We start from the raw sequence: 24,454 nt of genomic DNA on the forward strand, positions 1-24,454 counted from the left end.
AGAGGGAAAGAGTTGTGGGTGGCAGTGAAGAGATGCAATTGTGTTAAGGCAAGATGGAAAAGGTCTGAGCTGAAAGCCCCAGAGCCCAAGCAGCCTCTGATAGGAAATCACACCAAGCCTGGAGTTGGCTCTGTGTGCTGGAGAGCTACTTATATCCCTGCACCGACATTATGATATTGGATTTACATGAGCAACAATCAGTATGTTTACAATAACCTATCAAATGCTGATATGACACCATGCAACAATGTAAAGGGCCAGCTCGTAGTGATGAGCGGACTGAGAATTGTGACCTAAATGAAGTTTTTGACTCATTGTTTATCTGGCTGGTCCATAACTTTGCTAGTTTGGGTGACCAACACCCACTGTACTCTACCTGCTCAGCACCAAATGATAAACAGACAAGGTTAGTGACTAACTGATAACAAACACAGTGGATCATTTGGCTGCTAAAGGGCCAAGAAAGAGAGTAAATATGAAAGCTGCTGGTGCTCTATACCTGCAAATAAGCAACTTGTTTGGTAGCATGAATGCTATAACAACTTAAAATATGATATGTCAATGTGTTCACAACCTGCTGCCCTCAAGCGGCCAAAGACATTCGTAATTGCAGGTGTAAAGTGATAAGGTATCTTGATTTACCAGATATTTAATTTAGTCGATTTCACAAAATCAGACAAACTTTTAACTATAAACTGATTCTCAATTGAATTTAAGAAAAATCTATTACAATATATATCAATTTCATGATACGACACTGCATATTTGATGTTTTAATATTGCCTATTCCAACTATGGATTATCTATATCTATGCATCAAATGTTTACCAATTCAAAACCACAAATTTGAAATATATTCACTGAGTAAAGTGTGAATAAAAAAGACAAAAAAAGCTGTGTTTATGTCCAACCCACCCCTCTAGTGTAAATGACCCTGGCACAGTTGTTATCGACTCACAGAGAAAGACCTTGGCTGATTAGGCGAGGTCTGCTCTTTGTGTTCCTGTCGACATGATGAGTGAAAGGATACTGTGAAAAGTTGAAAATGTTCTTGTTCAGCACCAAGAAACAAATGAAGTGTCTATCTTAGAACAGGATAAAGAGAAACCCCCCTACATTATCCCTTCTCTAGTTTAGCTCTGAGAGCCTACAAGATCGCCTGCTACAACATCATTTTTTAACTATAATATATCCACTACTGGCTTGTTTTGTCCGACAACGACTACTTCTTGTCAGCGTTCATACTATAGCCCACATCAAAGCAATATGCCTGGGAGATTCCTCCCCGTGTTCATTAACCAACTCAGAGCTACATGGCACAGCACTGAATTATTAACGTGCTCCTTGTGCCTCACAGATACAGAGCAGAGGGCGATTCACAACCGCAGAACACGCCCACGCTTTGCTGTATTTGCCTGTAAATCTCCAGTAAACCCTGGGAGTGAAACTCATTAAGAAAGCACATTATAGGAGCACAGAACAAAAAATACTATCAAATGATCGATGACAGCATTATAGACATGGAGAACTTGGACGATGAAAGAATACAATTGAAAAAAGTAAAATAAAAAGATAAAGATAAAGAGTTAATATTTTCATGAGAGTGAGAAGAGGATACAATATGAGAGTGCTGTGTAACAGCAGGGCATGACAAGCGAATTAACGAGAAGTTTCAGGTAAATTACCACAGGGAAATTAATATTTAAAGGTGTGAAGGCAGACAAATTTTAAGTTAGACAAAAAAGACGTCTCAAATTGAATTTGGGCGATATTAAAACACAGCCTTTTACCAACACTGAGAACATCACATAAAATCTGATTTAGGCAGAAAATCAGCGTAACGCATTACTTCAATTACACTTTATGTTTACACAGGCTCCATGCAACCGAACATTATCTGATAAATATCTGACAACATGACCCTCCGCATTTTTTCCAGGATCAAAGTTTCCCTCCAGGATTCAGCTTCAGACTGAGATTACTCTCATGATGCTATAATATTATACCCTTTCAGCTACCGTTGTGCAATAGCCACGATGCTACAGAGTGCAAAAGCTAATGCTAGCAGGCTTCATGTGGCTAGCAAAGACTTTACATGAGACATGTGTGCATAACTTGAATATTACCATTCCTCCCAATTGTTTTGTGTTGTACATAGCTCTGTACCAGCAACATGGGAAATATCGCCAGTGCAGAAGGAACATAAACAATCCCTCGGATAATAGCATCACTATCTGTCTCTATGGTGACTCTAATGGAGGTTGATCTGGACCTCGATGTTTTGTTTTTGGATTTTTTTTTTTCTGGCTCACTCGCTCACTTCTTTCCTTTAAGTGCTTGATTTTGTTGTGACGGATCGTCGTCAAGCATCCGTGATCGTCTTCTGTAATACCTCTGGCTGCTATCAAAAATCAAAATTTAAAAACCAAAATCCAGAATGAATTAAAAAAAAAAAAAAAAGTAGAATCCATGGCAGTTACATCACTTTTTGCTAACAAGCAGATAATGCAATACTGCAAATTTCATAAATGGGTAAACTATTGTAGTACAACGCTGAAGTGGTCAGTGATGACGCAAAATGATGATGACTAATTAGCATCCAGAATCTGAATTTACTGCTCACTTTCAAATAACTACTGAGGTTGGTTTGAGGTCGTATAAGCAGTAGTAAATGTGATAACAAAGGAGTGATTTTAGACACAACAATCAGGTCGAGGATCAGGGGCCGAGTACATGAGTTATAATATCCAAACATTTGACCTACTTACAGCCCAACTGTTATTTCAGCCCTCCTTGATCTTGATGTCTGTTTTTAAGAAAGTCATCAAGTAGGACTTTGGGGCAGCAACACAGTTCATGAGCTTTCCTGGAAATGGGAGATCCCTCTCTCTTCAAGGTGACTTGGACCTCCCCACAGAAAAGCCCTTTAATTTCCTCTTTCATTGATCTCACTTTCTCTCAAGTGCCTCTGCCCACACAATGCTGAAGGCAGGCTGGATTTTTATAGCGTCTGTTCTTCTAATCTTTTTGCTTCTCCTCTGCTTACGAGAACCGCTTCATTTCCTTCTGCATTCCCCCATTTGCTAACACCTTTAAGTAAGTCCCTACACACAGTTTGCCTCCTCCACTTACTCCTTCCTGCAGTCTTTTCCAGCTTCTCTCCATCATGTTAAACAAAACTCACTCAAATGGTGCTTATAACCGTCTGTCTCTCCTCTAAATTCAAATTCTGCAGCTAAAACATTTCTTTGCCATTTGGAAATCTAACCGCCGTTTTTAACACTACACAGTATCACTGCCTGATCCTCTATCTGGAAGAAGTCCTCAGACTCATCTCGGCCAGTAGGCCTACCTCGAGCCCTCAAATCCCTTCCCTTCTCTCTTCTCCATACTGTGGATGCACATTAAATCATGAATCATATCATGAATCACTCATTATCCAAATGTCCCAACATCTTCCATGAAGCAGTGTTTTGGGTCCCAAAAAGCCTGGAGGTCTGCCCATTCAAATCAGACTGCACTCACTTCATTACTAAAGCATTCGACTTCAACACAGAAGCTTTTCTCTTCAGTCTTCATCCACCGAGTCCCTTCCAAACACCTACTGTAACACTGTGCTCCAGATCCTGCCAAAGTTGTCCTGGTTTGTCTTATGAAAACCCGATGCCACTAAACAGTTACTACACCGTCCATTAACACAAAAAGTATTTTACATTTCAAAAGTATGGCAATAACTGGAGCAAAACATACACAGGGGGTCCACTTGTGGGAAAGCTCTTGCCCTGGACCACCAGAAAGCCCTACTCCTTGGCTGAGGAACCTACACAAAGAGAGGTGCATTTGGGGGATAGCATGAACCTCACTTGCAAGCTCTGTGTGTCTGGGGGGCCCAAGTAGAATAGTGGTTAAAATACATTCCAACTGGTTCAAACTCAGTTGCGGACTTGTGTTGAAAGTAGGTACCAAAATCAACATTTTTCAAGTTGGATCGGGGTCACTAGTTTAGCCGTTTAGCTCGGTTATAAAACTGCCCTCTGGCCCCATCACTGAACATACAACTGTCCACAGTAGCATTGTAAACATGGTGGTAGCAGATGACAAAATGTTGCTAGGAACACCATTCTGTGCCATTTCTACAGCAAGGAATTTTTGTAGCACAATATCACCTCAACACAAAGCACTTAGCAGCAAACTCAGGTCTGACCTAGCACAGCCTCTGATGCTATAACCAGTCTTGCCATGCCACACTTGAACAGGAAGTGAGTCTACCTGTGACAGATCATATGCGATTATATATGCGATTACTTAACACAAAGCATGTAAATTTTTTTTAATTGCATGACAGTTTAACATTTAATTATAGAAAGTTTAGTGTGGACCTGCTGAGACCAGTCTCCAAGAATGCATCCCACCTGAATCACTGCCCTCTACTGACATCCTGAACAACCAATCTCATTCGTACCAGCCCTCATGTTTTGTTAGTACGACCTTCAAAGCCAGAAAATCTCACTGTCCGTATGAGAATGGTTTTAGAAAGGCGCTGGGGTCAGTTACACAGCAACAGTCAGGAGTGTGGGAATGTGAAACTTACTGCAAACAAAGTCTAGGATACCCCTCATCTCTCACTCTCCAAGGCCTTGCAGCAATAATCACAGCCAGAAAGCAGTATTTCATCACACTGATCCCTGTGAACTGAAAATATGCCACTCTTGTCAGCATTTCATTGTACTTGCATTCTCTAATCTTCACTTATTTACACTGCCTCAACCAAAGAGATGGAGGAACACACATGTGCCACACAACGTCATGCATGGAACTAAAGGGTTCAACAATTGGTCATGGTTTAACCACTTTAGGGATACAAAGAGGGAATTCTGGCCCTAAATAATACTTGTGAGCAATAAAAAAACTGTAGCTGCTTAGCTTGTAGATAGCAAACTGCCTCCTCCAACAGTAATTCAGAAGAGCTGCCAAAACAGCAACTGTTAAAAGCAAAAAATGACCAAATAATCAATGTCCTTTCAAAAATGTCCAAACCTGCCTACTATTGGTCTAGTTCACCAGTTTTCGAGGCTGGCTTTTTACTGACTGTGACACTGTGCACTGCAGCAGAAGCCATACTGTCAGTAATCAGTCCTTAAGTTTGGAAAATCTTTGTTGTAAATCTTTCATCACATTAGGATGCAAACTGATCGATTACTGGACCATGGCCAGACCAGCAGTATTAAGTAATTAGAGGGTCCATGCCATGAGGGCACAAAAGGTAAAAATATAATACTACTCAACATCAAACCAACAGCTAATGTCCCCATGCCTGCTGTAGATTCCCAAGTTTACCTCTAAAATGTATGTTTGCTTAATTTTTTTCAATTGAGCTTGCAGTACTTTGCTGCTTTATCAAGCCAAAGGCAAAAGTGAACAGGCTGAACTCAAGAAAACAGTGGCCATTTTTTGTTGGCTTCAAGTCAAATAAACAGCTTTTTCCTTTTGATGAACAGTCAATACGGTTGTGTTTGTAACTAGAGTTGCAACAGTCAGTCAATTAATCACTCAGTCAATTGAAAGAAAATGTAAATGTTGAACATTCATTGGTTCAAGCTTCATATATGCAAGGATTTGCTGCTGTTCTTTGTCATTTAGTAAATTATAGTATGATAATCATGACAACAACTTGTCAGCGATGACAATCACCACAATACCAAACGACAACCAGATTTCAGTATTAGTGGGAAACCTGGAAATGCTGCTGGCTGTCTACACTACTTCACTTGTTATACAAATGCTTCCCCAAAGCACAACTTGGCAATGTGTTCCTAAAAATATACGCTGAAATAACAGAAAAATAAATAACTCCTATAAAACCCAACATGAATCATTACCACAGCACTGAAATAAATCCTACCTTTAAGCTTTGTGTGTTCAGCTTTTGTTGACACTGTGTCAGAGAGATGTTGACTTAACACCATGGTTTTATATTTAAGTCTAAAAACAGAAAGTTGTTCAAAGTATCTATTGAGGAAAGGCCTTGTTGGAGTTGTAGATCCAATTAGACAAGTGAACAGTAAAGTCAGTCTATTGACAGTGTGTAAATAGTTCAGTGGTTAGGCCCCGTGCATCACATGGATGTTGTTCAAGAAGAAAAGCACCTTTGCAGATGCACTGTTGGAACCCATGTGATACAAAACATTTATATAATTTCTTCACCCTAAGGATGTTGTGTTAAGACGAGACTCACATTTCACGTTGTCCTTTAAGACCCTGTTCCAAATACAAAAGACCACTTCTCGTGAAAGATGGTACATAAATAAACATATTATCATTATTATTAGTCTGAGGCTACATTTTACCATGCAGTTCTAGTTGTACAGAAAACTACTTCAAAACGTTACTTGAAACTTTTTCACCCAAATGTGACAAATGTAATGCAAAGCAGACAGCAGTGTTTTCAACCTCTACTCGTAATAAAAATCCATTCAGTCACTACAGATAAAAAGGTTTTCAGGAGCTTATTCAAATATGATTCTTAAAAGACAGGACTTCTATAAATGATTGTGGTATATTGACATTAGTGTGAGTGCTTCCTGTCTTTGTTTGTTAAAACAGGCCCACAGGCCATGACAACACATAAACAGATGGGTTAACTTATATTTAAGTTTAGTTCTAGATCTATGACACCAGTTTTCAGTCTTGACTTCAGGACGAAGAGACAGGCAGAAGTTTCTTAGTCTAGCTATCTCACCAAAAACATAGTCAGACCTGAGAGGTCAGGAATGCACTTAACTAGCCATTAGGGTGGAGAAGCAGAGGTATTCTCCTGAAAAGGAAATAAGAGCCACTCGTCTACAACCCCTTTCAAGCTGACAGTGTTGTCGACTAAACCTGCGTTGGTTGAGTGTCTCAGTCAGTCAACATGTGTCATTTGACCTGACTTCACAATCCTCCTGAACTAAGTTTAACATGGGTTGGACACCACATCTGTGAACTGTCTTCTCTATTTGGAATGCTGCTTTACTTAAATAACAATGATGTTTAAATTAAAGTCAACTGAATTCCACATTAGAAAAACAGCACAGAACAAAAACACCATATGGTCAAAAGTCCCCATAGTAATGCAATGAGTATGAACACTTCCACAATTGAATGTGAATTCACGCCTGTGGATTTGGCTAACGTGGGATGGGGTCAAACTCGGGTTGAAAGTGAGTGCACTTTCCTATACTATCCTGGTTATGTGTAGCACCTGTAAACATCACACCCTGGCATCGGAAACCTTGATAAAACTTTATCTACCTGCTACCTGCAGCACTCCAACAGAAATCCAGGTACCTTGGCAGGCAACCTTATCCAAGTTTCTTACTGTTCTCTGTCATGTGTGCAGGTGTGTCTTCAACTCAAGTTATGTCATAGTTGTTCAATAAAAGATTAAAAAGTTTATACTCGTTTGTCACAGTAGCTCAGAGAATACGTATATGCTGGATGCCATGAGCAGCAGCTTCTAATATATTTTTACCACCTATTTATATCAATAAGCATAAACTAAATATTAGACAACACCTCTCGATGTAATATTGTACAAATCATCAGCGCCACAAACAAAGTTCCAATATGACAGTAACGTCTATTCAGCACATCTCTTAAGCAGCTGCAACAGAAACTGGATATTACAACCTTCATGAAGATATCCCTCAGGTAACAGCTTACCTGATGGCTGCTGTTGCAGACTGTACTTGCTTTGGCTGGGTGTAACACTACCTAATAAAGTGACAACTAAGTGTAGAAAAGGGGACATATTGTTAGACCTTTCTAACGATCAGCCAAGCCATCGATACTACAAGAACTGCCTTCTTTGAGAGAACAACTGTCCCTGTGCAGAATACCAGGAACAGCGGTTTCCTACATTGTAGCCACCAAATCTAAAAAAAAAAACCCTGCAAACAGTTGTCATTGCCCCGTGAATTGTTGTCATCCGTGTGCTCACAAGAACATCTGGCTTTAGCTAACGTACCTAGCATCGCATGGGGTCTCCTAGCATTTATTGGGATATAAAACCTTGACTGTACATGAATTGCACAAACTCCTTTATTTTGTACACAATGACCGAGTTAAATAAAAATTCACTCTCATCAAGTTTGTGCTGTGCACACAGTAAATTAACGTGTTGCGTGCGGACGTAACTCCTCGCACTTTGCAGCTTCTGACTCAGTTTGTGCAGCTTTTTTAAAAGGCACAGTGTTATCAAAGAAGTGAGCCAATACAGGCTCCAAACTGGGTCAGGCTGCATTAATTGACGCTGAAAACATTTCAACACAGTACCTTCAGCCACACTCAGCTGCATATGACAACGTTAACTTCTTTCAGGTGGCTAGCAAGCTTCCACATCAACAGAAGTGCGTTAAGTTGGCTAGCGTTAGCAACGCTAACTAAGCTAGCTATCGAGCTATTCGTTAGCTGGCTAATGCTAGGCCCACTTCCACTGGTCCATTACCACAATATTACCCAGTTGTGATCTAGCACTTTGTAAATGTAAGCTGTATTTACCTCAGAAATGTTGAGATAACAAACAGGCCTCTCGTACGATTCCTTTTGGTCGTCCTACGTTATCCAAACCGTGATATCCTTTGGAGCTTGAAGAAGCTAACGCTACAGGGTCCGGTGAGGTTAAACGCTCCTTCTTCGTTTCTTGGTTTCCCACCAGCAGCACTCAGTGTGTGCTCCTAACGAACAGAAGCTAGCACGTTAGCAAGACCTGCTAACTAGCCGCTGCAAGGCAATCTACAAGCCAAGTTCGTGTAATGTTAGCTGGCTAGTAAAACACCGCTAACGTTAGCTGTTCTGCCAAATTCACGAGTGTTGGTCGATCCCGTGACTCTGTTACTTCACTGGGTGACATATGACTTCCTCCGACCATTAACAGTGGGAAAACACATCCACTGAGACCAAACGGCGTGTCAGTTGTGGGTGATTTGCCTTTCACAGCCTCTTCAACAACCGCCAGGTTTGTTCGTCTCCTGACTCTCCACCGACTGGAGAGAATGGCTGTCGCAACATGATGATGACACGTTTTTGTTTGCTCGTGGGCGCTCGAATGTGATGTAACAACATTCTCCCGGATGACATCCACGCGAGAGATTTATACAGTAACATTTGTGTATTTACATTTATGGCAGCCTTAACAGATATCTTATAATTGTGCTTATAATGTAAAAAATTAAATACAAATTCTCGTGAAATTTTGGCTGTTTAATTATTGCTGTAAAACAAACGAGTTAGTGATTCCTGTTCATTTTCACCATAAGTAGACTACATTTAATATTAATATTAACAAAAAATCTTTATAAGACATAAGATAGACAATACTATTATCGTTCACAAATATTGTTTTCCCAAAATAATACCACATTTACTATTTTTCCTTTAAGACTTTAAGATTCTATAAAAATGACATAAAATGATATTGAGAGTATCCACATAGTGAAATGTCTTTTAGGTGAGAATTTAATGTATAAGCTTTGCCTGTACCTTCCATTTTGTTTTTTAGCATTGTTCTTATAATGAAATGTAAATGTAGATATATTTTGGTCAATAAAGTTTTTTTGGGGAAAAAACCTGGAAGAGGTGGGGGGCTCGAAATCCAAATTTGCATGGTGTGTCAGAAATCTTGCTGGATGAAAACCTAGACCTAATTCTTTCCAGCATATTGAGCCTCATTTATTCATAGGCAGAAAAAAGCAAGTTGTCGTGGATTAGTTTGCTGCTGCTGCTGCTGGTGAAGTTAGCCCTGCAGTGCCAGCCATGGTTAGCTCTGGCTCATGGTCATTTTCATGCTGTGTATCTGGATCCTCCAGGGACAGTCTGAAACCCTGAGATATCACTAAGCACCAAACATGTGATCCTGAGAAGTGTGGAATTGAGACGGGCATCTGGTCAATGAAGACTGAAAAGCAGACCCTGGAAACAAAGGACAACTGCAAATAACCTCACTGTGTTTGGAAATACTCTCTGTAGCTGTGTGCTTTTATGGAAATTGCCCCTGTAAGCTACTCCTCACAGAAAGTCTGAACTCAAAGCTGGGGGTTTTCATTGATGTCATCTGTCTATGTGTTGTCTTTGTCATTTTGACAGTGAAACTAAATGCTAAAATATACTGGATAATCCTGAGAGTTGTGTTTATGTTCCAGCCATAGCCAGAATTTTAGATATACTGAGATTGTATCTCAGTATTTCCACAAACACACACACCCACAGGTAATTCTGAAAATCATCAGTAAAATACTGTATTAATTTGGATATTTGATTTCCGTTACTTTAATTCATCAAACTGCTTTGTTTTGTCTTTTTCTTGTTGTTTTTACTTATATAAAACAGCTGTATGTCCATGAGTTTCCCTCTATGTCATTTTTGCCTTGTGACATCTCAAAATAAAGTAATGTCTACACTAGTCTTTCCTTTGCGGACATCAAATTACAATATACACTCACCGGCCACTTTATTAGGTACACCTGTCCAACTGCTCGTTAACACAAATTTCTAATCACATGGCAGCAACTCAATGCATTTAGGCATGTAGACATGGTTAGGATGATCTGCTGCAGTTCAAACCGAACATCAGAATGGGGAAGAAAGGTGATTTAAGTGACCCTGAACGTGGCATGGTTGTTGGTGCCAGACGGGCTGGTCTGAGTATTTCAGAAACTGCTTATCTACTGGGATTTTCACACACAACCATCTCTAGGGTTTACAGAGAATGGTCCGAAAAAGAGAAAATATCTAGTGAGCGGCAGTTCTGTGGGCGAAAATGCCTTGTTGGTACCAGAGGTCAGAGGAGAATGGCCAGACTGGTTCGAGCTGATAGAAAGGCAACAGTAACTCAAATAACCACTCGTTACAACCGAGGTATGCAGAAGAGCATCTCTGAATGCACAACACGTCGAACCTTGAGGCAAATGGGCTACAGCAGCAGAAGACCACACTGCGTGCCACTCCTGTTAACTAAGAACAGGAAACTGATGCTACAACTTGCACCAAAATAAGACAACAGAAGATTGGAAAAACGTTGCCTGGTCTGATGAGTCTCGATTTCTGCTGCGACATTCAGATGGTAGGGTCACAATGCATGGATCCATCCTGCCTTGTTTCAACGGTGGTGGTGGTGAGTATTGTTGCTGACCATGTCCATCCCTTTATGACCACAGTGTACCCATCTTCTGATGGCTACTTCCAGCAGGATAACGCACCATGTCATAAAGCTCGAATCATCTCAGATTGGTTTCTTGAACATGACAATGAGTTCACTGTACTCAAACGGCCTCCACAGTCACCAGATATCAATCCAATAGAGCACCTTTGGGATGTGGTGGAACAGGAGATTCGCATCATGAATGTGCAGCCGACAAATCTGCAGCAACTGCGTGACGCTATCACGTCAATATGGACCAAACTCTCTGAGGAATGTTTCCAGTACCTTGTTAAATCTATGCCTCGAAGGATTAAGGCAGTTCTGAAGGCAAAGGGGGGTCCAACCCAGTACTAGCAAGGTGTACCTAATAAAGTGGCCGGTGACTGTATATTAATATACATTATATTGTGTAGATGATTTCTCAAGCTATATAATTGGAACAATCTCACAGGATAAGGGCCTGGTGACAACCTGAACACAAGCTACATTCACAGATCATTCACTCTCCGCTAAACAGCCTCCACCTGCATAAGAAAAGTAAAACAACCAAAGAACGAATAGAAAGATTACCAAATGTCAGGGAGGAGAAATCACTGAAGTGGACAACAAATAAGTCTATTAAGTATGCACGATTGTTAAAAAATAAAACAAATAATATAAACACATAATTTATCAGTTGTACTGTATTCTCATTGTTATATATTGAATATGATATGAAATATTCCTAAAATATGTCACTTGGTCTCAACCTTTCAATCCCACCATGTGCAGCTTTCAGTTATTAAATCTAAACCATATGCCTCAGATCCCCAAATTCCCTAAAAAAAAAGAAATACAGAGGACGTGACCTCTGTGGCCTCGATGGGAGCTCCAGCTCCGGTTGATGTGTCTGTTTTTATCAAATGTTATCCAAGTGGTGCAAGAGGCAATCTTTCATAAGAGGCAGTGGAAAGTTTCACACGGTTTGAATTGCTCATCACGACTCTACAAAGGACCAAACTCGAAATGATTGTGAAGTAAGCCTCCTGTAATGACACACACTCTCTCTCTCTCTCTCACACACACACACACACACAGATTCCCTGGTGTACGCTGTGTTTTCCACTCAGAGATTGCCCAAGAACGAGTGAATGCGGCGATTGCGACAGACGGACGATGCTCTGTAACATCACAGCTCTTGAAGGCAAACAAACACGGCTGTGAAATGGAGCTGATAGAGTGTGACAGGCAGCGACAGTGCCTGCTGGGAAGACAGTGATTCAGTCGACAGAGCTTGGTAAATTCAAAGAGACGGGTCAGTGGAAATATGATGTTATGAATGTGTCCTCGAGGGAGATTACATCACATTTCAGTTCGGTGTGACAGACATGCCTTTAATCTAAATTTTAAACATTCACATATACCAGCACATACACCGTACCTGTGTGAGACAACTTGGCCAACTTGCAGTCAGCTGGAAAAGTCTCAGGCTATATAATCAGATTTCTTAGTCGATGCATCAACCACAGTCATGTTTAGCAAGCATTGTTGTTTTATTTACATGTACACAAGTTTAGCCAGCATTTGGCACCAGGTGAATAATTACTGCCTGTGCACCTGTGAGAAAACGCCTACGCCTGTTGCTGTAAAGTATCGACAGGTAGAAGTGTTGATGTACAGTATTTGTACTTTCTCAATAAGCTAATATTGTCTTTGTATTCATGAGCTTATAAAGTAATAAAAATAATGGGATCATCTTTCTGTGTGGACCAAATCAATTAATCTGGAGGTTATTTCCTCAATTAATCAACTGATTAATAAAATGTCAGAGAGATGATAGATATTCAGCATTCTATCATGAGACACAGACAAGCAGCAAAGCAGTTTTGAATAAGCTGGAGTAAGAGAGTATTTGGTGTTTCTGCTTGAAAAATAACCCAAAAAAATCCTAACAGTGAATTTTCTTTCCATCGAATAATCGATTTTGGAGTAAAATAACGTGAAAGAAAAAAGGATAACTCAAGTGAAATTGCGTCACCTCTAGTTTGAAGCCTGAGCTCAGGAGAAAAAAAGCAAGGAAGAACGCATGAGCAGCCTCAAAAGAGTACTGCAGTCGTTTAGTATTTCATTTTCATACAGTTAAAGGGACTTGTGAGAGACACCTTTGAAGAAGGTGATGCTGTTGAGACATCCTGACCTACAGGTCAAGCTCCAATAACCTTTTTCACCAGAGGCTCTCTGATGCAAGTAAACACACACCTTTCAAACTGCACGCCTGCAGGGATTCTGCCTCCAAGCTGAGAAACCTGATGTCAAATTAGTCCTTTTTTTTAGATTTGACAGAGCCGCAAAAGCTGTCTTCACATGCCTGAAAAGTACTAAACATGACGTGTAAACTCACTCTGACGTATGTGGAGTGACCCTTCAAATATAATCAATAAGATGATAAGATCAGTTCTAAACCTCACTGGGATGTGGTCTAACATAGTTTCAGTGCAGCATCCTTTCAGTAGTTTTTGCATGAATCAAGGCATGGAAAGATGAAAGGATGTAACACGGTCTCGGTTTTTCTAAAATTTGGAAGAGATCTTATTTTTGGGGTGTAACGAGCATGACAGGACAAGCCTTCAGGTATGATGCTCCAACTTAAATTACCAGTGAACAAAAGGCAGACTTGATACACCTGTGTAAACAGTAATTCAGTATTTCCTAAGGCGTTGGTTGTTGATTATGAAAATGTCAATGTTTAGTCAGCAGTGTCCGACCAGCCAGACAGCAGTGACGGTGCAGACTTTGTGCTGTGACAGTCAGAACTGCCGTCTGGAAACCTAATGAGGAAGAGAGTGGAAAGGAGGAAAAAATGGAGTGAAAGACTTATTTCTCATTTGAATGCATTGGTTTTCGTGGATTGTCCGTCACCGCTCCCTCAGACCTTCCTCTGGTGTGAATTCTATCAGAGGTACAAAGCTCAAAGAGGAGAGCGAACTCATCAGTGGATTTACAGCAGCAGACATCAAGTCTGACGCAGACTGAGACTCACTTCAAACCTGCTTTGTTGTATATAATGCTAGATCTTTTTTAAAAAACTGATATGATGAACTTAAATTTAACTTTGCATGTTTTAAGTTGCCAGGAAACAATGAGTTACACAGAAACAGAGAAGTGCACAAACGGGAAATGCCATTAATCTTAATTATTTCTGAAAATTGTATGTTTTCTGCACACGAGACACCACACTCAGCAAGACTAAGAGTGTACAGCCATGCTAGCGGCTGTATTTAGTGGTGATTTGAGCTAAAGGTCAGCGTGCTAACATGCTCACCATAACCATACGAAGATGCTGATGTTTTACAGGTAAAATATTTACTATGTTCTACATCATAGATTAGCATGTTAGCATGCAGAAAATGCTCATTAGTGTTAAATACAGCTGAAGCTTGGTCGTGCAGGCATTTGGTCATAACACAAGGTAAAATTTTGAGCTGATGATGGAGTGAGTGTAGTAAATTTCATGGTAATCCATCCAATAGCTCACCCAAAAACACAAATGTCAACCTTGTAGTGATGCGAAAGGAAAAGGAACTGGCCAGTGTTGCCACCCAAAGAGCCACACTGTGGCTACAAATGTTTAAACATCATATTTTTATGAAGAGATTTTTATTACCAAACTTTCACTCAAAGCTTCATCAGCAAAACAACAACACTACAGCCTTATATGAAATATTTACAAAAGGCATTTGTTGAAAATAACATCTTTTGATACACCATATTCTCATATTTACAGTGCAAGATCCTGCAAAATACTGACTGACGCGTTTCCAAAGCTGCACACACATTTCGATCAGTGTGATGACTGCTTCGATTCAACACTTACAAGCCAAAACTGGGAGCAGACAAACAAACATCCGAACAGCATCTGTAGACACAAAGTTTTCAGTCAGAGAGACGTTATCTGTGGTGAGATGAAAATCTTATCAGTAGCAGCTTTTAGAAAGCTGTTTCAGAAACAGGCACGGGTGCATCAAAAGACTCCAAGTCTCAATCCAAGTGATTTCACGCTCTGAGATTTCTGTTTCTGAATAAAAGCAGATTGCACAGAAATCCTAACCATGTCTGCAACAGGACATTTCCCCATTACAACCTGCAGCTGGAGGGAGTCTCACACACAACAAAGAGGCTTTGAGCTGAAGAGAAATTAACGGTCTGTGACACCCAATGTGCTTTAAGATGACCACACACTCTTTAACAGAGTAATCCTGCAGGAAATGGAGTGTTTGGTAGCATACTTTTCACTCTGGCTGATTAAATCGAGACAGAAAATACTGTGCATTCACCTTTCGGAACTGATTACTGCTTGGCAGCTCAACAATACAATCAATACAGGCAAAGCATGACAGAAACACTGATCGCTTTCATCACAAAAGAGCCACTATTCAACATGTGGAAGTCCGGTTGTTGCACACTGCAACACATTTAGCTATTTGACTGTAAAAGTGAAAGTTTATAAGTGTCCTTTAGGTGCTGGGATATTGTTTCCTGGCAGTCAAACCAGTTCCTGTGTCCAGTGTCAGGAATGTTGCTGGGTTAAGTGGGCAGCGATGCCTTGTTGGTTGTGTGTCCTTGCATACCGGGAGAGCGTCCTTTGTTAACCTGCAGTAAAGAAATCATGGAGAGAGACAGAGACAGAGAGAGAGAGAGGTCATCCTCCATATTCTCTGAACTCCAGAGTCCGCAGCCGTTTGCAGTCACATGTTCAGGAACTATTTTCACACAACATTTTGTGGCAGCTTAGTGATGATACTCCAGCTAAATTTGCATGCCGACGATTCGAGCTGTCATCACTGGCGTAGATAACACCCAACGGTTTATTTGCACCACCACAGTCACATTCCTGCGGTGGGTCTCTGCATGAATGTAATATGATAGAATGAGAATAAACATGTAAATATCTTCAGAAATATATTCAGTGCTCATATGAGAAATGCAAATGCCTTTGTTTAACTCAAAACATGCAGAACTGAACAGGCCAGCAGCTGAGAAACAACATGACAACGTGTTAACAGGCTTCTCTGAAGGTGAAACAGCCTGTTTTTAGCATTTTATTTGTATTTATTTGCTTTTATACAATAGCATCTTTTTATTACTTTTATTATTTTTATGCATTTTTGCACTTTTTATCTAGATTTAGCCTCATTTGGTTTTGATTCTGATTCTGACTGTTTGCCACGTTGTAATCTAATTTTTAAAGGTGCCATACAAATAAATTTATTATTATTATTATTATTATTGTTGTTGTTGTTGTTGTTGTTGTTGTTGTTATGATTATTCACTTCACACCACAGAAGAATTAAAGCAGTTAGATGTATATAAGTCCTTAATGTCCAAAGACAGTCCATCTGATGCGAGGCTGTAAGGTAAAAGACACCATTCATTCAGTTCTGACTGATCCAGAATCTGTGTAGTAGGGGAGGACTTCTTGGAGTCTCCACTAGAGGAGGCCTTTTTCTCAGGAGGGATGTCCAATCATTTCCTCTCACACGTACTGGCTGTACTGTACAGTTCATCTGTGGCCTCACGACTGTCGTCATCAGCTTTCACACGAATTAACGGCCATTGGTCACGCAGCATCAGGGAAGAACCCCAAACTCATGACGTCTACAAGCTCCAACAACAAAACTAATGGCTCTGAATATTGGTTTTAAATATTTTCTAGACTTCATTACTTGTTGTGATAATTGGTAATTGAAAACTGTTATTTATTCAAAAGAATTTCAGATAAGTGGAGATATTCTTCCTCCTTTCCTGTGGATATGGAGCTACTTTTCGTGTTACTGGTCAGTCAATTTGTGTGTGTGTGTGTGTGTGTGTGTGTGTGTGTGTGTGTGATTTAAATGTTCACTAAAGAGTTGGTAGAGACCAAAACAGAGATAAAGGAGAAATCATCATCATCATTTGATGATTGATTTTTGCTGTATTTCATTTTTTTTTTATTTGTGCCGTTTTAATTAACAATTATGGACCTTTTCCAATTAACTAAATTTAGAGTCAGCTTTTGCTGTCTTTTGGCTTAATTTAATCTCACACAGATAGATCTACTGTGGTTCAGCTTCTTTGACTGCACAGTAATTGGTAGGTTTCAAAACTTGCGATTGAAGCTGCTTCAGCAACACTGTGTATGCTTTCTGTCATTTGATCCACTATTGTGTTTAAGCTATGGTGGGTTCTCACAGGTCTGACAAACAGGACACAGCTGCTGCAGTAGATGGCATCACATTGTGCAACCTCGCCGGCAGTAACATCACATTTTCTTCTGTTCTGAGATCTCCTGTGTGTGCGCTCTCTCATGTGCACAGAGCGCCTCTGTGTTGAATGAATGTACCCCAGCTAACCCTCGCCCAGCTTTGGAAATAAAATCCTGAGAAAAGGCAGTGTGTAAATGACGTTGGTCAACAGTTCGTCGAGTGGACCTTGACCTCGCTTTCCCAGCCCTTCCAGTAAGGAGACTATCCCTGGGTTAAGTTGCGCCACACTTCCATGCATGCCTGCTGTAATCACTAACAGATGTTAGCAGTGTTTGTGCTTTCAAACAGTACCATGTGTAATGACGAAAGGGTCACAGTTCACCAGTCACAGCTATACTGAAACCAGCTGGTGCATCAAAACAAAAAACAAAACAGAGGCTGGCAGAAAAAAGGAAACTGTTCGGAAAGTCTGAGAACCTGAGCTGGTCTGTGTTGCGTTAGCATTATTGTGTAAAAGCTGCATGGAATAGGTTAGTCGTAATGTCTCACTGTTTACACCATAGACAAATGGATCACTTCATTATTATTGTGTGGATTCACAATGAGGTAGTTCAATAGGTTGTATTCACACCTGCAGGAACGTTGCTTAACAATTAATTGCTCATGCTGTGACACATTGCTTCTGGCTGTGACACAGTGACTGGTATGACTGAGTCATCACTGCCTAATAAACTCGCAAAGATCACACAAGAGCAGGAGAGAAAATACTAATGAAGAGCACAGCTAATATATGCATGAGTATACTTTATATTTATTATAATACTTAGTATATATTACATTTATACTCATGCATAAAGGTGAATAAGTATATATCAGCTTTAATCATGCACCTTTATGCATTTTTATTTGTTTTGATATTTAAAAACAACATTTTAGAGTCGAATAAGAAACTTTTTCAGGCATGTTATTAAAACCTCGATTCCAGGGGACGTTGTGTAAGACGTAAATAAAAACAGATTGTAATTATTTACAAGTGTTTCCTGACAACAGTTTACAAAGTGTTCCCAGGACTAATCTCCTTTATCCAATCATGTGTTCACAAAGTGTTGAACCTCCCTCCATCCTCGCTTGTCAACCACTGAGCTTTTCCAGGCTTTTCATACCCGATCATGATACTATCACCTGTTACCAATCAACCTGTTCCAAACAGGTGTTGCTCCCAACTTCATTAAATTATCAAATTCAGAATGAGCATATATTTACAAGAATCAATGAAAACATTCACCATCTCATCTTTGTATTGTTTTCAAGAGTATGTGTCAAAATGATCACATCCTGTTTTATCTATGTTTTACACAGCATCCCAATGTTTTTGGAATTGACCTTGAACTGACTGGTTATGAGAATTTGGCTGAATAAAATCCCCACGTGTTCATAAACTGGACATATATTCATTAAATGTAAAGCAGGCTCACCATAAATAGCTTTATGTATGTTTAGAGTCCTCTGCAGTTTCACCTACAACGAACAAACCAAAGAGAAAAACATGTGAAATCACTCGTGTGTTCACTAAACTCTTACCAACGTGATGTTTCATCTTACAGAAATGTTGCAAACAAGCAATAAAGTCCTAAGAAATGCACAAGATTTGCAAAAATAACTGTGATAAACTGACGTTGAACGCGACACATTGGGCTTTGCTCGCTTCTGTTAAAGCAGCAACAATTAAAGCAACAGCGACCTCTGCTGGATAAACTCCCCTCACTTCCCTTTTTCTCCAGTTTTGATGGTTTAGTTGTGGTTTTTTTTCTCTGTCGTGGTTCAGAAAAACGTCTGATGTCTAAAGTGTGATGTCAGTGGCAAACAGCTATCAGGAATAACTGATCACAGTAGACTTATTGAGTGCTACTGCACGTTTATCCATTACATATATTAAAGACACCTACCATCCTTCTTCATCCATTGGTCCAACTCTTCCATTTCTAGCTCCAGTACAGAGGGTACGTCTTCTTCAAACATGGGCCTGCAGGGTACAAAGTGTTCAGAAACAACAATTGAAATGACCTTGTCGCAGCCACCATGTTGTCAGATCTGTGACAAACATCTGATGACAAACATCTGTTTCTCTTTTTTACTAATGTGATTGTTCATTTGTTAGCTTGTCTCTGATCAGTTTGATGCTAAGCTAGCTGTCAGCTGTCTGTGTGGCTAATAAAATACTGCAGTGCTAACTGCCAACTAACCTCATTGACTTTGTTGTGTTTTATCCAGTACAGTGTTCACAGTTTCACAGCTGCTTCCTTCCGGACTTTAAGCACCATCTTACGTCTCGGTTTTCATAAGAAACCAAAACCTACCGTGCACATGGAGCAGGTCGCGTTTTTCAGAAAGGAAATTACACATTGAGCATAAACTCTTACATTAGCTTACTCTTAAATTTCTTTCGGATTAAAGATTTTACATGTGTGCCAAAAGTCCTTCATATTAGCAGCAGTAGAAAAATACTTACATTGGCACCTTCTCTGTACTGGACCCATCCAGATATGGATCCTCTTTTCTTAGTTCTATGAGGAGAGACCATAGTTCAGTCATCTTTATTATGATAAAATGTAACTGAATATGGTCCATCTTTCATTTAATATATACAAAAAACAAGCTATTTATAAGAGCCGCTGATCTGAGGTATTGTCCCTCGTGGTATCGAACCACAGAGAAGTTTTCATATTAATAATGAATAATAATAAACTTTATTTAGCACCTTTCATACAAGAAATGCAGCTTGCAGTGCAAGACCATGTACATTAACCACCAGGGCTCGGTGGGAAAATATGTTTTTGTTTTTTTTGTGTCTGATTTGGGTGAACTGACCCTTTAAAGTGTTCCTACCTTGATCTCTTGCTTTGTTGTTCCACCTGCGGTTGATGAAAATACCGCAGACGATCATGCCGATGATCACAACCACCAGCACCACGGGGATCAGAATGATGATGGGACTCAAACCCTCGTCCTCTACCGGTATGGAGGTCGGATCCGTGAGGTTGGGGTCCTCTGTTGTTTCTGAAAACCAGTAATCAGTCAGTCAGTCTTTAGATTTCTCGCTGGTGTAATAAATATGTCCTGCTGCAGGATTGTTCTTGTTCTCCTGTCTTTTAGTCTAAGGATTAATGCATTAATCTAGGCAGAAATCAGGGCTGTGCTGGTTTGTTAGGTCATGTTTGGTCTGACATACCATCAGCTTCAATGGGGTAGTGGCCCGGCTGCCCTGAGCCATGTTCTCCTTCTACGCCTGATTCAACTACAAACAGCAGAGGAGGAAAAAAACAGAAATGTTTCTGTGCTAACTGCTTTTTCTTCTCTCCACTACATGCTGCTAAGAAGTGACACGAAATCGAGTTAGGATCTCAAAAGCTGAACAGTAAATCATTTGTGAAACACTCTTCCTTAAAGGGTTTTTTTTTTTTTAGCACCATGCTGCTGTTGAGGACTGACCTGAAGCGCCCTCGTCTGTGGGGGGCGGGTCTGGTGCTGAGGTGGCATCAGGATCAGCTAGGGGTGGTTCTACAAAGAGAGGGAGCAGCACGCCATTAAACGCCAGTCAGTAGTTTTCAAGTGGTAATTCGCTATACATGGCCATAAGTATGTGGACACCCATATGTGATTACTGGACATCTCATTCCAAAACCAGGAACACATAACGTGTCGCTACGACAACTTCCACGCTTCTGGGAAGTGCTTCTAGGACCAGGTTCACATATTAACATGTTTTAACCAGAATGAGGAGCAAATACTGTCTCACACAGAACCAAACTGTCAGGACAAGAATCAAACGTAAACCAAGTTTACTGTCAAACAGAACCAAAGTCCAGAGGTGGAACAAGTGCTACACAGGACCAGTAAAAGTACCAATACACTGATAGAAGAGTATTATCAGCACAATGTACTTTACGTATCTAAGGTAGTCTTTGTATGTGACTGACATATTATATTTAGCATTAGTAGATTAATACTGGTGCATCAGTGTTTAAGAAGCATTCTCCCGTTGTAGTGCAGTGGTTCCCAACTTTGGGGTGGGGGCCTTATGAAGGGTCACAAGATATAACTGAGGGGTCGTGAGATGATTAGTGGTATTAGTGGGAAAAAAGAGCTTTAATACACAAATTTAACATATCGTATAACTACAACATCCCCAGTTTGATTTCAGATGGGGAGCTTTGTTGCTGTGTGTACCTGTTTGTCTCCTGTCTATCTCTACACTATCAAATGCTCTAACAAATAAAGCCAGCTGCATCTAAATGTGCTGTCTTATGCAGTTTTGAAGTCTAATATCTGTTTATGCATCAAGAACTGGATATTGTTTGCATACTTTTACAGCATCTAACAGCTGTCTTGTCTTGTTCAGACTTTATTTATTTACCTGTCCACATACTTTTAGCCACATATTGAATTATTGTTTCAGGAATTTTGTTTCATTATTCACATCTCACCTGAGGGGTGTGTATCACCATCACCTGGGTCTGTGTCGCCTGTCTCCTCTTCATCTGGCCCAGCATCTGGATCTGCACCACCATCGTCATACTGGCATAACACTGCAATTCAACACCTCTCGTTACTTTGCATCACGTCACTGTCGAGTCGCTGAGAAGGAAACGTGTGCAGCGCGTACATCAAGAGTGAAACACACCAGCGAGTGAGCTCAGTTTCTAAAACAACATCTGCAGTGGAGCAGAGTAACTGTCAAAGCCAGTATCATACAGGAACTTAGGACTTCCGCGAACATGGTTTCAAGCCATTGTTACAAAAATACAAAATTGTTGCAAAATTCACCTATTGGACAACGAGGAGTAGGTGGAGATATTCAACATGTTGAGCAATGCATTCCCGGCAGAGCTTTGTCATGTTGTAAAAGATTTCCCTTTGTGAGAAAAAAAAAGTCTGTTGCTCAAGAAAACATTTCAGACAAAAGATGAATGTCAGCTTCGAAAGTACTGGTGGACTATACGATATGTTTCAAAAAGGTTATTTAGCCTAATCTCAGCTTTAGAAATCTCAGAGAGCAATTTAATTGGAAATAAGTTGAGTTTGAAAAAAGTGGATTGAAGTAAGCCAAGGCCGAACTGAAACAAACTAAATTTCACACTCTGGGCCCTCACGTCTCCCTATTCAATCTGCCAGCTCTGTCTGGTGTTGTTAAAGTTTTTTAATCTTCTCAGTATGAATAAGAAACACCCTTTACATCCAGTCGTCACACTCGAAGCCACAAAGCCAGAAAGGTAGACTAAAGCACAAAGAGAAAGCAGGGAGGAGACAGGAAAGAGCCGCTGTGTTTTAATCCGCAGCGTGAAAACATGAATGTTCGAGTCATACCTGTCCTGGTCAGAGTGCTCAGCAGCAGCAGCAGCAGAAGAAGAAAAAGAGGGGTCTTCACCGGGGGGCCTCTCATGCTACCAGGCCAAGAAGCAGACATAGTGCCATCGTGTGCCTGCTTCCTTCTCTACTGTCACAGCATCACACTTCCTGATCTGACTTAACATGTGAAACGGGAGGGATAGAGAAAAAAAAAAAAAAACGACTCACACACCCTCAGACTCACTCAGATAACTCACTGGGATGTGATGCAATCAACTGCGTGTGCTTGTCGCCACAAGTCTGACGGCTCCTCGGCTGCAGTACAATCACATTCCTGCCGGTTAGGTATGCGGCCCTTCTGAGTGAGGGGAGAGCTGAACAAACTTTAAAGAAGCTGAGCTGCGTGAGCTCAGTGAGTTGCCGGCTGGTCTGGTGTCTGTCTGGCTGCTGCTTAAAATAACTCCAAGGCTGTGCATTTGCAGCCCGCTCGCTTGTTGATTGTTGCTTCTCGATACGAGCTCGGGATCATAAGTCGCTCTGGTAAAACGCCGATCATGAATGTGAGGGTCACACTGCTTTGATTATCGATGGGCGAAGGCTGGTGGCCTACTTTGAAAGGCCTCTGCAATCTTTTCTCTGTCTGACAGCGGAGGTGAAGTAGCAGGTTTCAGCGTGATGGCTGGGCTTTGTGATTTCTTCTGTGACTCTTATCAATGCATCACAAACGGCATGAAATTTCATTCTATGTCACTTCCTCTGTATATTTGTCAGTTCTCGTTAACCTGAAGAAAGCTAGACAGTGATTTTCAGACAACATCAGGTCACAGGGTGAAGTAACCCAGGACACTATGTTAGATATAACTTCTAAATCTTTATCATTCAGCATGGACATAAACCTAAAATAAGAATAACAACAGCATGTTGACATGCTCACAACGGCAGTGCTGACATGTGGATGCTTAGCAGGTACAAAGCCGTCTCTGGAGCCATGCAGCTAAAAATAATGGAACCACTTTATGTTAGCCTTTAGAAATGCGTTATAAGTTTTAGCAATGGTTAATAAGTTTTTATGAATTAGCTATAAGTCATTTTTGCGAACAAATGCAGCATAATACAGCGAATAATAGCCTAACTGCACGTCGCATATTTATTCTTGCTAACTTGACCACGAAATGGGACGTGACCCTGACATGGAGTTTTCAAGCTGGTGAATCCCAGATTGGCAGGTGTTTATCCTGTTACCTTCTTTAGTAATAATACAGTTATAAATGTTGTTAATCCAATCTATAAATGCTCATGCAACTCTCACTTTGTAATAAGGCATAATTCCTGTAGTAATATTCTGTTAATAGAGCCTGTTAATCGTTGAGTTTGTATTTGCAATCAAGTTCTTAACGAATGGATTTGATCCAGGTTGTAATAGTCCAGTCAATGGGGTTTTTCACAGCCTGGCAAACCAAAACTAGCTCTTATTTTTGACTTATAATGAATATACACATGGATTTATTAATGACTAATAAAGCCACTGATTACAACCTATAAACTGTTGCATGGACATCTAAAGATGCTGAGTTATTTGGAGGAAACGACCATGAATGAACAATGAAAAGTTTTACACAGCAGAAAGAGACTAATGGAGGAGTAAAGATTTCAGATCTCAGTTCATGACAACAAATTAAAATGAGGTTCATAACCTTAAAAGATTTGGCTC

At 40.3% G+C, this 24,454-nt stretch overlaps 2 protein-coding genes across 3 annotated transcripts in view; both read right to left on the bottom strand.

Moving 5' to 3' along the window:
- The window catches only part of LOC121604197 (F-box/WD repeat-containing protein 7-like), a 38,582-nt gene extending 29,575 nt beyond the window's left edge, over positions 1-9,007 (bottom strand). The window contains exon 1 of the mRNA XM_041933642.1: positions 8,539-9,007. The gene's annotated coding sequence lies outside the window, so the exon portion shown is untranslated. The remainder of the gene's footprint in view (positions 1-8,538) is intronic.
- A 5,781-nt stretch (positions 9,008-14,788) lies between these two features.
- tmem154 (transmembrane protein 154) lies at positions 14,789-22,928 on the bottom strand. Of its 2 annotated transcripts, XM_041934470.1 has the most exons (9): positions 22,762-22,923; positions 21,882-21,983; positions 20,887-20,955; positions 20,627-20,692; positions 20,284-20,454; positions 19,907-19,961; positions 19,344-19,420; positions 18,873-18,915; positions 14,789-15,805 (listed from the first exon to the last, which is right to left on the bottom strand). In XM_041934470.1, the coding sequence occupies exons 1-8, from the start codon at positions 22,859-22,861 to the stop codon at positions 18,884-18,886; spliced, it is 672 nt and encodes a 223-aa protein (XP_041790404.1). In that variant the 5' UTR covers positions 22,862-22,923; the 3' UTR covers positions 14,789-15,805; positions 18,873-18,883. The 2 variants fall into 2 exon arrangements, with proteins under 2 accessions (XP_041790404.1, XP_041790405.1); XM_041934471.1 differs by lacking the exon at positions 20,627-20,692 and having other exon boundaries at positions 22,762-22,928.
- Between the last annotated feature and the right edge of the window lie 1,526 nt (positions 22,929-24,454).

The sequence above is a fragment of the Chelmon rostratus genome, chromosome 3 (genome assembly GCF_017976325.1).
Source record: "Chelmon rostratus isolate fCheRos1 chromosome 3, fCheRos1.pri, whole genome shotgun sequence".
NCBI lineage: Eukaryota > Metazoa > Chordata > Actinopteri > Chaetodontiformes > Chaetodontidae > Chelmon > Chelmon rostratus.

Excerpts from the sequence above, each read along its gene's own strand:
- tmem154 (XM_041934470.1), bottom strand. The coding sequence starts at position 22,861 with ATGTCTGCTTCTTGGCCTGGTAGCATGAGAGGCCCCCCGGTGAAGACC. Across the intron at positions 20,693-20,886 it reads CACAGACGAGGGCGCTTCAG|TTGAATCAGGCGTAGAAGGA; the intron begins GTCAGTCCTCAA and ends TGCTGTTTGTAG. Across the intron at positions 19,962-20,283 it reads CAACAAAGCAAGAGATCAAG|AACTAAGAAAAGAGGATCCA; the intron begins GTAGGAACACTT and ends CTCTCCTCATAG.